A 16,040-nucleotide genomic window follows, 5' to 3' on the forward strand; every position below is an offset into this window, starting at 1 on the left:
AGGCGTCAATGAGTGGCATGTGCAAGCAAACGTGTGAAATGTTAAGTCTCAAGGCCTTGTATTCAATTGGTAGGATGGAACAAAATAATACAAAGTCAATGTTTACTTTTTAACCCTATTTATTTTTAAAGTACATCATCCACTCATTGTGTGACTTTCACCAGTGAGTGAATACTTAAAGATCCGTGTAACGTATAAAGATTCCAAAAAAATACAATACACACAAGAATAAAAAAAAAAGAAGAAAATAACAAATTAGTGAATGAGAAACAATCCACTTGAAAACCAGCAAGTCATTTCAATCAACCTGACAAAGACACAAACAAGACAATTATAATATGAAGACTAACAAACTAAATCTTCCATGTATTGTACTGTAAATAGGAAACTTGCACTCTAAACTTTAATAGTCTTTTATTGTATCATTTTCAACCAACACCTCATTCTCACCTTTGTATCCACCTCCAAGTGGTCCAGTTCCTGCGCCATACTTGGCTGCTTTTGCTCCTGTAAGAAGGTCGATCCACATTCGAAAAGGTAAGAAATGTGTAAAATAAATAAACTATTGGGAACACATCACACGCATCATAAGAATCAATAGGTCTCAAATAATGCATATAAACAGGAAAAATGTGTAAATATATGCAACATTTTAGTGATATTTATCCAAACTAAAGGTTGATATTCACAATTATGTTGCTCTGAGTTTTCAATTACAGATAGCCTGGCTTGCATCTTTTTCAATATTTTTTTTTTCTTTAAACAATGTAATCGCTCTGTGATGCTGTCACAGGCAAATATTCACTTGCATTTTGATTTAAATAAAATCACATAGAGATTCTGTGACTCTTCTTTTGCTTTAAATTGCCTGACTGTAGAAACTAAAATTTTTATTACATACAAATTCAACACAAAGTCAAATTTCCTCTTTCTTCCCTTGAGTACTAGAAAACTAAATAGCTTCATTGGGAGTTATGCTGCTCTCCTCAAAATGTCAACACTGGCCAAACGGGGAGGTTGATTATGGCATTTTGCAGCAATGTCAGGAAGTTGCTAGTGAAGGGCAAGTTGCACTGGCATCTCACTTACCCAACGCATCCTGACTTGGGCCTAACTGCTGTGGAAGGTAGCCTTGGTAAACACACACAAAACACTTTGTGACTTTGATACTTTGTTAAGCGTTAAATGTGTAGAACAGTGACATGATGTGGTAGGATGAGAGAACTGTGAGAAAAAGTCACCTGCTTGTGGAGCTCCATATGTGGAACCTGAAAGCACACAATATATGATTCTGGTCAAAAGCCTCCATTTCCTGGTGACTTGAAATGATCAGGAAATTGCATTCTATTTTAAATGAAGTATATTATACTTTTTCTACATAATAAAAAAAAATAGGGAGTGTTTTTGGACATGCTTTAATTGGAATACACTTTAGGCCTTCTTTAGTGGCACACAAAAGAATCACAGAATAAATTGTTTAAGTTGTGCAGTTTTACTAATACAAATGTGTGTGGGTTTTTTTCCTTCAGTTACAGCACAGAACAGTTTAGTTGCATTTAACTTTTAAGTACAATTACATTTTCAAGCATTTAATTAGGGATTACTCTAATGCACTTTATTTTGGGATCAGCCAGTCCTCCCTGCAGCGTCTCCAGCTTGTCCAAAATGCTGCTGCTCGCCTCCTTACTGGTGCCCGGAAGAGGAAACACATAACCCCTATTCTGGCCTCTCTTCACTGGCTGCCCGTGAAATTTAGAATCCACTTTAAGATTCTTCTATTTGTTTTCAAATCTCTCAATGGTCTTGCCCCACCTTATCTCGCCGAGCTCTTACACCCCTACACACCTGCCCGGTGCATCAGGTCAGCAGACCAGACTCAATTGGAGGTACCGAGGGCTAAGCGGAGGCTTAGAGGAGATCGAGCCTTTGCTGCTGCCGGTCCCTCCCTTTATAACGACCTTCCACTAAATATTAGGCAATCCCCCTCTTTATCCTCTTTTAAAACGCATCTTAAAACACATCTGTATTCTTTGGCTTTTGGCGCACCATGAGACTTGTTCCTTATGTTTTGTGGTGTGTATGAGTTTAATGTTTAGTCAACTTATTTATATATTTATTTATCTCTTTATTCACTACTTCTTATTTATTTACTGATGTAAAATGTATTTACTTGTTAAAAAAAAACAAAACAAAAAAACAAACTTGTATTCGCACTTCAAAATGTTTGCTTTGTTTTTGTTTACTGCAAAACTGATATTTATGTTTCTGTACAGCACTTTGTATACAGCAATGCCTGTTCTTAAAGTGCTTTATAAATAAAGTTGAGTTGAGTTGAGAAACTAAAGTTTTTTTTGTTTTCCCCTATATTAAAATGCAGTGTTCATGTTCAAACTGTGCATGTATGTTACATTGCTTACAAAAAATTGCTCTGGGTAATTATGATGGTATTTTTTTGAATCGGTACTTGCTGTGAAAAGTTTGGGAAAACATTGATATAAAATATTTAGAAGGGGCATCAATTAGTAGTGATTGTTGATGACAAGCTGAATGAAAGTGGATCGTTTTTCCCCATCACTTGTTCTCACCGTGTTTGCTGGCGCTTTTGCTGCCATCACCGCTGAGGCCGATGGGCTGGGAGGCGTAGGGATAACCGCCATCTCCTAAAGGGACACACATGTTCATGGTTATTGTTGTGTGAAAGTAACAAGTTAGTTCAAAAGTAAAAAAAAAAGTTAACCTTCGAGTCTGCTGGGAGCAACTGGAGCACCGCCATAAGGATCTTGAGACGCTGCTACAGGTGGTGCGCCTCCTACAGGATGAAAATAAAGTATTGTGGTCGTATTTTCACGAGTGGATGCTATTCTATGATTTAACAAGTTGAGTATTCTCACCATATTTTCCGGCAGCTGGGTCCAGTCCAGCACCAAGTCCTCCTGCAAAAACATATAAGGACCTTATCATACATTACTTTATACACATAGACAATTAGATTGCAGGGCAGACATGATTGGACTGTTAATGTCTTACCATATGGTGCCTGAGGCTGACCAGCATAGCTACCAGTACCCATAGCTGCAACATTCATGAGAGAGAGAGGGGGGGGGGGGGGGGGGGGTTGTGATGGTTAATCACTTATGACCATTTATCACTATTTTATTTGTACCTTTACAGTTAACCTGGCTCAACAAGCTTTTGTTTCTTGAAAAGTGATGCTTTTACGACAGCTACACCAAGCGGACAGAAGCACATACTGCAACTTTAATGCCCCAGCCGCAACATTTATTTTTTGATTTCCTTTCTTTAAATCAACTGCCTCAGCTCATTAAAAGTTGTTTTGTATTTACTTACCAGCTCCGTACGGATTGGCGTAACCATTTCCATAACCTGTGAAAAGGTGTGGTAAGTATCAGACGTAATTTGTATCCATTTACACATCCATCGTTACTTTGGCGGTTTCTTACCCAAGCCATTGCCCGCCAAAGCACCCCCGTATCCTCCTGCACCGTTACCATGACCTGTTATTCAACACACTCTTACTACATTGGCTTTGTAGAGAAAAATGCATCAAAACAAACAAATCCAGACCTGTTGAAACACCTGAAGGGCCTTTTGTGTATCCTCCCTGACCATGAGCAGCTGGAGCTGACATATTTGACACAAAAAGGTGCCAATTGGGTAAATAAAACACAAAAAGAGACAAACTTAGGATGATTTGATGATAGCTTGTCGAGTTTTGGATAATGGATTTACCTCCAAGTTTCCCTGCTGCTCCCAGGTATCCTCCCTGTCCTAAATTTATGGCCAGTGCATAAACATCATTTACATCCCAAATGCTTTAGAAGTAATGCTGCTTTTCATGTTAGTGGGCCAGCGTTACCTGGTCCGTAAGCCCCTGGGGCCAAGTTTCCTCCAAGATAGTTCCCTGCACCACCAATATAACCTGTGGAACAATAGAACTGGTTGAAAACAAGACCACATCACTACAAATCTACAAATTAGCAGCATGGAATATGGACATAATTTGTAAGTTAACTTTGATAGAAACAAATGCCTCCCATTAACTAAATAAGACCAAAAGAAGTAGACAATAGTAGCTCAACCTTATATTGCACCTGCATATTCGCAGTTCAACATTATACAGTTGAGCATTGTCTTTGCTGATCGTGCTATTCTGAAATACCTCATTGTTTAGTTTGAATCCCATGAAAAATTTGCCTGATGACTCGTGATGCTATCGTCTATAGCTTACATGCTCTGGCCAAAGTATGTAACTTATGAGCACTGTAACAGCCACCTTGTGGTATCTTGTTGCCAAGGAACTGTATTGAAGTGAGGTGATAAGCTTCATGTAGTGCTTTGCCACCATCTTGTGACGTCAACAGGCAGTTACAGTCTAGGCAGCTTTTGGACACTGTATTTTTAATAATTTATTAATATTTTGAAATAAGTGACGTTTTCGAAAGAAACTGCAGCATCACTAACTAACATTTTTAAGATCTGTGAAAGCAGGAAGATAAGGATGAGGATGCCTGGGGATATCAAAGATTTTTTTTTTCTCTTTTTTTTTTTTTTACCTTCTTGCACACCTGCCCGGGCAAGACCTAAACTTGTCTCCGGAGACAAAGGTATAGCTCTCTGCACTTCTTGTACTTGAGAATTTGACACTTGCTGGCCCAAAGTACCACCAATTTGTCCATTTGAGACATTTGGACGCCTCTGTTCAGGAGCTAAAAAGATTCTGGATATGGGAGCTTGTAAGCGTGTATCTTGGGATGGTAGTAGTTGATACTGATCAGGTCTTGGATCTTGAGGAGCAAGTTTAGGCACTAATCTGGGCGTCATCCCAGACCCGGATGGCTCACGGTGATTATTTGGCAAATATAAGGATCCACACGTTTTGTTTTTCCGGCGTTGTGAACGAGCAGATCCTTGGTTTCTGGCATTGTGTGCTGATGAAGCAGCAGAAGCCAGTTTTTGGAGCTTGTCTTTACCAACAGACTGTGGCTGGCTTGCACCGTGACTGAGGACTGAAGGCTCAAGACCACCTCCAGCAACCAGACCAAGATTTGGATCCCCTGTGGTTGGTCCAAGGGTTGACACCTTTGGTGTTGGGTCAAGGATTTTGACTCCACTTCCAGTTGATACCACTTCAGGTCTAAAAGTATTTCCACTTCCTGTCCCCATGGTGGATCTTCCTGTTTCTTCCCGTCCTCCAAACAAGACACCAAGTGCTCCGTTTTTTGCTGTTTTCAGATCTTGAGCAGCCTGGCCACGAGCGGACTCCGCCAATCCTCCCAATTCTGCCGCAGAAACACCTGACGGAGGACATACCATCATGCAAAACGTGTTCACCCCACGACGTCAAAACAACGCCGTTCATCACATGCACCCTGCAACCGCCGCCATCCATGTTGCTAAAGAGTGTTTGGGCCAGCTTAAACCCAAAGTGGCCTCTGATGTAAAATAAAGTGCATACAACGGGAAAACACAAAGAACAGATATGTTCCATGTTGCTGGATTAAATGAGCTCAAAGCCAAGCATTTCCATAGAGCTATACATTCAAGATGGTTTAAAAAAACAACAACAAAAAACATCTTTCCACAGTAAAAGTCCCAGAGTTCAGACAATGTGGTTTCTAGTACCTGGTTGGACGGCGGGGTAGCCCATGTTGGCATATGGAGCATATCCTGGAATGAAGATATAAATATTGACACAGTCTGACATGGATAAACTTGGGTCAAAAGTTAATGGATGTGTACCTGGAACAGGGCCGACACCATAAACTGTAAAGTCACAACAACAACATTTTTACTCACAACATCAAACGACTTAGCATAATTCACCAAATTTGACACTAGCGTGAGCTGTTCCTCTTACCACGTTTACCTCCATTGCCCAAGCCCAGGCCATTTGCAGGTGCGAGACCCAGTGGCAAGCCAGTACCAAGATTGCCACCTACAATAAATATTTGTAGTCATCTCACATAATAACCAAGAGAAGGTAATAGCTATACTAAGGATATGCTTTAATACCATAGTGTCCATGGTTTCCATAGGCAGGGAATCGTCCGGGAACAAGCCCTCGCCCAAGAGGTTGGTAGCCCCCTATGAAAACAAGCATTTATTTGATGGACTTTCTATTTATGCTTGTGAGTTTGACAAATCTTGCTTGGGTTTAGGACTAATTAGTACAGTGTCTGGGTAAAAGGTTTATGAACCATTGATGTATCAAAACATTTTCATTGCTAGTAAATGTCATTATTTACCCTGAAAACAAAAGGCAAAAAACAAAAAAAACAAAAAAACAAAAACAAAGAACAAACTTGAGTTTCATTTCACACAAAATTTTGCTTTTACACATTGTGCAAATTTCAGATCATTTGAGCAAGATTTGGCTATGTTGTTAGACTATGAAATAATATAAGGGGAATTTCCCTGTATATTCTGTTTATCTTATGATGACGACAACTTACCAACACCTAGTGGACTGGGGACAGCATAATGTCCAACTGAACAAAGAAAGCATTTAAACATGAGTATGACTTTTTGTAATCCCAACTCTCAGATAACCTCATTCCTATAATAGAAAGAATCATCAGTCACAACGAAAATGAAACATACGTCCAGCCTTCAATGGTTTGTTGACATATCTGCTCCCAAGTGCTCCGTGGGCACCATTCACTATGACACAATATCAAAATATTACAGACATCGCTCACAATTTTGAGTGTAGATGATAATGTACTAAAAAGAAAGCACTAACCGCCTTTAGTTCCGATGCCAACACCTGGAAAGTAGATAGAAGCGTTTTCATCACTTTCAACAGGGGTACAATTTAAACAAGATATTCTATTTCCTCAAATAGTACCCAGATATTGCTTCCTTCTTCATTTAAGAGAAGTAGACGTTTCACTTTTCCCATCAAGGAAAAATACATATAGCAAAAGTATTTATCTCAGTTCATAGACAAATGCTCTTTAAAAAACAAAAACGACAACAACAAAAAAAGAAAAAATTAATGTGACCTGTAACCTGTACAACTCAATAGGGGGGGGAAAAAATCAGGAGGGGAAGTAAAAATAAACTGAAATAATGTGGTTGCACAAGTGTGCACACCTTGTAACTAGGAATGTGCATCAAACCCATGTTAAATAAGAGTCAGCAGACAACTGCCGTGATTTTAAAAGCCTCCATTAAACACAGGTGCAGATCGGTTTTGTGCCACCGCTGACTGCTATTTGGAACTGTTCATAATTCCCTCCACCTTAATCAACACCCCAGTTCTTGTTAAATAGTTAATGATAATGCCAGTTCCACACTTCACTGTAGGTATGATGTTCTTTTGGTGATGAACAGTATTGTGTTTGCACTTTGCAGTGCACCAAAAAGATCTTTTAAATTATTGTAAAATACTTCACCCTTGGTTTCATCGGACCAAAACAGATTTTACCACGCGTTTGAGGATTTTGCTATACTTGTGCAACATTATCTCAGTTGTTTGTTTTTACTTCCCTCTCAAAAACACTATTTTTTTTTACCTGGACAGGTTATAGGCCACATTAATTGTGGTACTTTTAAAATGATTCATCTTAGCCTTTTTTTTTTTTTTTAATCATAGAGACCTGTCCGTTGAACAGGTTTGTGTAGACTTTTTGCAGTAATTCACTGTAGTTATTTGTTTTAAATTCCACTTTTACTTGTGCATAAGCCTTCTCTGTTCTGAGTAAAACAAACACAGAAATACTGTATATAAAGATATTTGATTAGCAATTTAGCAGTGATCCCATTTACTGTACCTCTGGCTGGCATGATTCTCCTCCAAGACATGCCCTGAGCTTTAACCCCTGAAAAATAAAAATATTAAATAATAACCACATCAAACATTTTAGACTTGACCTCCTAAATACTGAACAGTCAGATTGAAAGAGGCATCTGTTGATGATAACAAGAAGCTACTAAAACAATAAATAAAAGAGGTGACTGTGTGGAGCCTGCAGCTGCTTCTCGCGTACAGCCGCCACATTTTATCCCTCCTGCTCACCTCAATCCTTTGATCAAACCGATTTTAAATGATTCAAAGTCCGGTAGAGTGCAGCGATTTTTAACACGTGGGTGAGAGGCAGATACTGAAGGCGCCGATTCATGGCAGCTTTGGAAGATAAATCATTCCACTGTTGAATAGGCGGGCTGCTTAGAAGTACGTAGGTATTTTTAAGCGCTTTTAATATTTACCCATCTAGGAAAAAACTCAGACAAAAAAAACCCCACCACATTAACATTTGAATATTTGTTGTTGAATTATAAATCTTCATTCTATCAAGATGAGCCATATTAAGGTCTTCAAGGGCAACATTATATTTATGAAAAATATAAACTATAGAATGCATAAATATTTGTCTGTTTCTGTGATTTGATTGTTTTGTTTGAGTTTTTGCTTACCCCCTTGCAGCGTTTGCCTGACGAGGCAGAGAAACAGCGAGGTGTGAAGAAGAGCCGAACACCACATGATGGAGGTGGGCAATCAAATGATGGATGAATCAATGCATGAATGTGGAATCCTCTGATGTCTTTTATATCCATGCTCATACTCCTCCCACCGAGCAGTTATATACGCTCCTACTCCTCCCACCGAATGGTACCCGCCCTCTGCGCTGGCATAAGAGGGTAATATAGCGATTTGATGAGTGCCATCTCCATGGCAAAGCTTATGCTGAAATACAGAGCACCTGTGACACACAGAGCATATTGTAGACTGTCAATTTTACATTAACATTGACATTGACATTTTATTAGTAAGGCTAAACTGTACACTATAGTTGTCATCTGCCCACTACTAGGACCACTAGTGATGCATTACATGCATTGTGAACTAGGAAAATTTTATTATGTCATTCGTAGTACAGTACTTAGTTGTCAGTTGGCACACTTTAACTTAGTAGTAACAAGTACTGGTGTGCTGAATGGTCTTACTAGTGGGGGTGAAGGGCATATTAGTACATGGATAATTCAGTGCACTAGTAGGATATTAATATTACCATATGGTTTTGTGTATTGTTTAACTATCTGTGTACATGTTCTTCTTTAACTTTTGTGATCAGATGTCAGTTGCTTAAAGACTATAAATACCATGACATCGATGCTGGTGAGCTCACCTATGGCATTTTCCATTGTATGTTGGCATTAAGATAGCTGACGAAAGTTATGTGATTTGGTTAAATACAGAATAGACCGAACAGTGAAAACGACACCACCAAAACAGACCTCACAGACCTTCACCAATAGCACACCAGCAAGAGCAGCATAGTAGCACAAGATTCTATAGAAGTGTATAAAACGAGAGTTTGAAAGGTTTTTGTGGTGGTCTCACATCAGTGTACAAGATGGGAGCGGGACCATGCCAAGACAATCTGTTCAAAAATAATATATGAAAGAGTTTCCATAGCAACAAGCGGTTGCTGTGATCAAGTGTTGAGACTACGAACAAGAAGCATATGCCCGTGATGGCATTTATTTCATTCTTTATGTAATATTTACATTGTTTGAATACATCAGCACATACGACAGTTTTGCCTCGAAAGAGTGTGCTCTATTTTTTTTTTTTTTTGTGCAGCTGACTTTGGACCACCACATCGTCTTCTTTGGAGGTAGTGAGCACAAGACCAAAACATCACCCCCGGCTGACTCACCAGCCGTCGGTTCACCTCTAAACATTTGTCTGTCTGTGCACGTTTGCTTGGCAATAAAAGACACTCTTCAATCCGTAAGGACCATCTGCCTTCTTCCTACAGCGCGAGGTGACTGTTGTTGAGCGGCTCGGCAAGACAAAGGCAGACTTTGTCAGCTCATTTAGCTACAGAGGAGATTGAAACGAGGTGAGGGTGTCTGGACACTCATCTGGATCTGGATGTCAGTTTCATGGTGGTCTGTCCTATTAAAAATACAGCCCAAAATGTAGATACGCAGATGACAACTGTCCTGATGTTCCCTTTGAGGTATTAGGCAATCATAAAAGTAAGAATAGGTTAACACCTTGTCATCATACAATTAGTGGTGTCATCAAAATATTGTTTAGTGGGTTAAAATATCGACCATAACAGTCTACCCGTATTTGGAAAAATATTGCAATATGTTATTTATTTGCGTGATGATTCTACTTTCTGTACTTAAGATATTTCCTCTCCCTTGAAAATAACTATTTGCATTAATTCATTATCACAAATTATTCCTTGGTATTGGCTTTATTTTGTAATATCCATCCATCTTCTATCCATCTATTTTCCACCATTTATCCGGAGTTGGGTCATGGTGGCAGTAGCTTTAGCAGGGAAGCCCAGACTTCCCCCTGCCCAGCCATTGTCTCTCCAGCATGTCCTTGGTCTGCGGGGATTCCTGCCAGTGAGACATGCCCGGAACATCACACCATTGGTACCTCTAAACAGGGAGAAGAAGCGGCTCAATCAGAGTCCCTCCCACATGACCAAGCTTTTCACCCTATCTCTAAGGGAGAGTGCTGACACCCTCTAGAGGAAACCCAGGCGGCTTATATCCAGTATCTCATTCTTTCGGTCAAGGCCCATAGCTCGTGACCATAGGTTTGGGTAGGAACATAGATTCACCAGTAAATCGAGAGCTTCGCCTTTCGGCTCAGTTCTTTCTTCACTACAACAGACCGATAGAGTCCGCATCACAGCAGACACTGCACCAATCCGCCTGTCAATCTCCTGCTCCATCCTGCTTTCACTTGTGAACAAGACCCCATGTTACTTCAACTCCACTTGGGGAAGGATCTCATCCCCGACCCAAAGAGGGCACTTCTTCTCCAGGAATAGGAGTGCCCATCTCAGAGTCCCCAGATTCTGCTTCCTCAAAGCAGGACGTGTCGGTGGAATTGAGGAGGTCTTCGAAGTATTTTTCCCACCGATTAACAATGTCCCGAGTCGAGCTCAGTGACACCTTATCTCCACTGTACAAAGTGTTAATGGTACACTGCTTCAACCTCCTGAGAATTTCCTTTGTCGTTTTCCATGCCGCCCTTGCCGAACTTCTCCCATGCCTGAGTTTTTGCCTCGATGACGGTTGAAGCTGCATTCCGCTTGGCCAGGTGGAACCCATCAGCTGCCATGGGAGTACCACCTACCAAATAGGCCCAATAGAACTCCTTCAGCTTGACAGCATCACTTACCGCCGGTCTCCACTAGCGGGTTCAGGGATTGCTGCCACAATCTCCAACCGGCTGCCTCAGGCACTCTCCAGCACACCCTCCAAGGACTCCAAAGTGAGGTGCTACTCTGAGGTGCTATTTGTTGTATAGGTACAAACAACAGTCAGGACCCATTACCCACCTGATGACGGAGAGGGGCTACCCTTCCATCCACTAGGGTGAACGTGCAAGCACCAAGCCAGGGGACACTAAATATGCTCGCACATGCTCTGCACCTCTCATCATGGGCAACTACTCCAGAATAGAAGAGACCAAGCCCTCTCGAGAGGCAAGTCTGACTATGTCTAGACTCTAGTTGAAACCTCTCTACCTCACACACCAGCTAGTGCTCCTTCCCTGCCAGAGGGATGACATGCCTGGCCACAGAAGCTCTAGAGCTTCTGTAGGTTCTGGGAGAGGAACAATAGGATTAAAACCTGAGGTTCCAAGATAGATAAATCTTTAAAGCTTTACTTTCAAATGGATGAAGAAATGCAACAAACTAAAGAGCCGATTATTGTTGGGAAGAACGATCATGTGAAACCAGTATAAAGAAATCAGTCCAACAAATGTAAAAAAAATAAATAAATAAAAAGTTACTGACGCGAGTCTTGGGAACTCCATTTACAACACAATTCTTTCACTTTTTGTTTGTTTCATGAGCAAGTTTAGTAAACTAAACGAATTGGGTTTGACATTGAAACGAGGACAGAAGAAAATCTCCTGCGGGTGTATTTCTTTGCTTCTGTTGAAGAATTTACAGGCAGTTTTATGCTTGCATTAGTGTTGACCACCTGCGGCGTGGGATCAATATTAGTGTTGCGCTTATTGTTGCGTAGTTGGACTGGTGAACTGTGTAAAGACACGGCCTGACGTTCAGAGAGAGTGATTTTTGACCAAATAAGACCATGTGATATTAAGTGAGATAGTTGATCATGGGTTTTCTTAAAGAGGTGAATTAATCCCAAAAATTAATCTTTTACTAAGGTTTACATTCGGAAAAAGACAATACAAGCGAGTGACTCTTGCAGAAAACCTGCCGCAAACGGAAAGGTGGACCTGTCCCGAGAGAGCGAGTAAGGGCTTCCCACAATACCACTCACGAGGGTGTCAGACTGACTGTTTGTGTGACATCACTACTTGGCTGACTCAGGCGGTTTGTGAGGCCAGGTGCAGCTAGTAGTAGTGCTAACAATGTGAAAAAACGAAGATTAAACACTGAAATACAGACAGGAAACTCTTGCCATCTGTCTTTATACTCAAATGGACAGGCACATGCCACACACTAAGCCGTTTGAAGTGGAATGTCTGGTCCTGTTTGCGTTTGATTGTCCATTGTTGTTACGACTTCTGGGTTTATCAAAGATAATGTAAGATGGACAGGTGGACAATTTTGATTATTGAATGGACTGCTCCAATTACATCATAGTGATACAATAGGTTGAGCAAATTTGTGCAAAAAGCATCGTTATTTGGATCATTTGCTTGCTGCAATGCTGAGCATTAGAAATTGTTGATCATTCATCTATGTTGTGGCATCTGTCCCTATTTCAAATAAACATGAAATGAAATAAATCAATTAAATGCCGACATTTAAAGGGTTATTCTTTGGCTGTTGTACTTAGAGAGGAACTCCAAGGCAAATTTGAAATAAATTCGATTCTACATGCCCTAACAAACTCAAAACGGCTTTCTGATTAATATTGTATTAGTGGAATAAGAATTAAGCAGATTAATCCATCCGTTTCATCCATCTCAGGGCGCTGGCATTTTGACATTCTATAATTGACGTCAAAGTAGCCTCAGGCTCGCATTGCAAACGTCACAGCTTACCTCAAATACGTTTTGGTTTAAAGAAGAACATCTTTGTCAGCTGTGAAAAATGGAGCATTGTCCACAATACGGTAAGAACTACCACAGGCAAGGCAACATTAGCATTTCTTGCTTAAAACATGAGGCATATAAACAGGGTTTTGGAGCATTTTATTTTTTATTTAAATAAAAAAATAATAAAGACTTCAGTAATTCATTTTCCCCACGATAAATAATGCAATCAAATTTAATCTAATTTGATCAAATGTCATCAAATCAACATAAAGCCTGTGCCAAGCTACACCATCTGTGGGCGTTTTTTGTCCCCATAAAATCGATGGTTATTTCAGCAGTATAATATTGTACTCCTTCATATATTATTATTTGAAATCTGTGTTATTTTCAGCAAATGTATAAAATCAAGATTTTGTCTTGTCAAACAAGTCCAAGTCATGATGTACTAAAAAAGGACATACTGTGCGTCATGTAAAATATGTCCTTATGAACAGTAACACATATATGTTTACAGCTGACATTTAGGAAAACTCAAGCGAGGATTACTATTTTCTAGCATAGAGTCAGGAAATACAGCGTATACATAGAGTGTCCTCAAAAAGTTGACATAATTTTGTAGTCCAAAGAGTCCAATTGTTTCTCAAATAATACGAATGATATATATTTGGAGGTTACTCTCATTTAAAATAATGGGGAAGCTACGCAAGCTGTAATATTTCAATTTATTTGTCGACTTTTGTGATTACTACTTTTGAGATTAAACGGCCCTGTAGTGTAAATCCAGTCTAAGTAACACGTGGTAGTAAACATTTTCCACTGACTTACTTTCTCACCCATATGTCTGCCTTTGCGTCTCGCCAAGGATTTAGTCATGTGAGAGTTAAAAAATAAATACATACATACCGTAGAACTCTTTATGAAGTGACCAGAGGCAGAGACACGCCTCCTCTATTGCTTCTCGGTCACATATTAGTGGGCCTACTGCACTTGGTTTAATATAAACTCAATGTTCCCTGGCACAGTGACAGACTGAGAGTAGGGAGGAGCCTGCCGCAGTGAGTTCAGCTTGGGACAGACTGAAGGACAAATCAAGCAGGAAGGAGACGAAAGGTAAAACCAGCAACAGGCGTGCTTAGAAGGAAAATAAAGGCTTATAGAGATCCTGTCGTCACGTGACTTTCTCTGAACACGCCCTTCCGTGGCAGGAAATTATTGGCGAAGTGTTACTGGGCTCCAATATCGTTGAGGGCGAAAACTAGCGTTTATCGGTCAACTTTCCGTCCAAGAACATTGACAGTCACTTTGATGAAAAGGACATGATATACATGGACGAGGTGGACATTTTGGATTGCCGATGGAATGTCCGGGGTGCTTTTATTCCAACTTGGCGATGTTGCTACAAGGAATTACCTCCTCTGTTGCCGGTGAGTGTTTTCAAATCTAATCATACAAAGGCATTACAAGTTTGTACAATCCGGATTTATTTCCTCTTTATGTGTGCTCAATATGCCATCGGAGTTAGTAGTTTCATGCAAGTCTTGCAGTATTATTGAGGTATTTTAGCCACTTAGCAGCTGCTAATTAGGCCAATAAGGTCTGCCAAGGAGGGCTAAATACTAGCCTTTATCCGTCAACTTTCTGCCCAAGAGCATTGACAGTCACTTTGATGAAAAGTAGGGATGCACGATAATATCGGTGGCCGATAATTATCGGCAATTATCGACCAATTTGACATCAAACAGATAAACCAGATAATAGAGAAATCTGCCGCTAATTATCGGCAATCTGATTTCATACAGATGAACCAGATAATAAAGTAATCCAGCAATAATTACAGACATGCCACGTTGGTTCATCTGTTGTGGTTGTGGCTCATATCAATAAAATTCAGCTTCATGGTGCTTTACATACATTGAAACATTGTGCAAAGTTTATACAATGTTTCAATGTATTTGTTAGACTTATAGTAGGACTCGAAAGCATATTTGTATTCAAGTTAATTTTGCACACAATTATCGGCTTACTTATCGGTTATTGACATCGGTATCGGTTGAAAATAGCATTATCGTGCATCCCTGAAAAGGACATGATATACATGCGCGAGGTAGACATGTTTAGATTGCCGATGAAGTGCCAGGAGTGTTTTTTTTCACCTCTGCTTCGGCGACGCTGCAATGTGGAATTACCTCCTCTCTCGCTGGTGAACGCTTTCAAATCTGATCATACAAAGGCTTGACAAGTTTGTACAACCCGGATTTATTTCCTCTTTATGTGTGGTCAAAATACCATCAAAGTTAACAGTTTGACGCAAGTGTTGCTGTGTTATTTAGGTACGTTAGCAACTTAGCTGCTAAATCGGCCACGGCCGCCGTCAATTACGCCATCAAAAGTCTTCTTTATGGTGTTGATCAGTTATTAAATTAAAACTGTGTAATATTTATTAAACCGTAGCCGCACAAATGAACGAAACAGATTATTTCCCCCACATTTTGCGTGTGCTAACAGTTAGCGTCTGCTGATTCAGCCACCATGTACAAAGTGCAATATATTTTTGATTTATTTTTTTTTGGTAGCCTGGAGCATGCTGATCTTTTTTTTTTGCCTCTTCTCGTTGTGACAGCTGGTCCATAACAGCTGTCAAACATTGTTCAAGTGTGGCGTTTGCCGTTTGCTCAGAGTGGCAGATGTGTTTTCTATCATGCTAAAATGGCTGCGCTAACGGCCATTTTGAGACACATGACGTAAACGTCAGGATCGCCATTGACCAATCGCTTGCCTGAATAACAGTAAGTTCTGCACGAGCCATTCAAAACCTCTACTGATATACATGTTTAAAATTAGAAAGAAATGATTTTTCATCGGCGTCTGCATATCACAGAAATGAACAAGACTGCGTTATCATGTCTTACCCTGCAAACTGTGGTCTGTCTATACCAGTGTTTCTCAATTACGGTCCTTAGCCAGCCTGTTTTCCATGTCTCCCAATTCCCAATGCAGCTGATTCCAATGACAG

The 16,040-nt window shown here is 40.1% G+C and overlaps 1 protein-coding gene across 2 annotated transcripts; it reads right to left on the reverse strand.

Annotated features, from left to right (window-relative positions):
• Positions 1-101: 101 nt before the first annotated feature.
• LOC144025775 (uncharacterized) lies at positions 102-16,026 on the reverse strand. 2 transcript variants are annotated; one of them, XM_077532115.1, is made up of 23 exons: positions 15,937-16,026; positions 7,797-7,844; positions 6,764-6,787; positions 6,622-6,681; positions 6,474-6,509; positions 6,034-6,105; positions 5,879-5,956; positions 5,761-5,784; positions 5,644-5,688; positions 4,575-5,315; positions 3,878-3,940; positions 3,751-3,789; positions 3,586-3,642; positions 3,462-3,515; positions 3,349-3,384; positions 3,028-3,072; positions 2,892-2,933; positions 2,738-2,809; positions 2,586-2,660; positions 1,242-1,268; positions 1,090-1,131; positions 451-507; positions 102-307 (listed from the first exon to the last, which is right to left on the reverse strand). In XM_077532115.1, exons 2-23 carry the CDS (start codon positions 7,825-7,827, stop codon positions 303-305), a joined length of 1,725 nt encoding a protein of 574 aa, XP_077388241.1. In that variant the 5' UTR covers positions 7,828-7,844; positions 15,937-16,026; the 3' UTR covers positions 102-302. The 2 variants fall into 2 exon arrangements, with proteins under 2 accessions (XP_077388241.1, XP_077388234.1); XM_077532108.1 differs by lacking the exon at positions 15,937-16,026 and adding an exon at positions 8,440-8,644.
• Positions 16,027-16,040: the final 14 nt, after the last annotated feature.

Source organism: Festucalex cinctus, chromosome 1, assembly GCF_051991245.1.
Source record: "Festucalex cinctus isolate MCC-2025b chromosome 1, RoL_Fcin_1.0, whole genome shotgun sequence".
NCBI lineage: Eukaryota > Metazoa > Chordata > Actinopteri > Syngnathiformes > Syngnathidae > Festucalex > Festucalex cinctus.

Coding starts and splice junctions, on each gene's coding strand:
- LOC144025775 (XM_077532108.1), bottom strand. CDS start 8,506: ATGTGGTGTTCGGCTCTTCTTCACACCTCGCTGTTTCTCTGCCTCGTC. Junction 2,810..2,891: donor CCCAGCTGCCGGAAAATATG/GTGAGAATACTC, acceptor TTCATCCTGTAG/GAGGCGCACCACCTGTAGCA. Junction 1,269..2,585: donor CAAAAGCGCCAGCAAACACG/GTGAGAACAAGT, acceptor GTGTGCTTTCAG/GTTCCACATATGGAGCTCCA.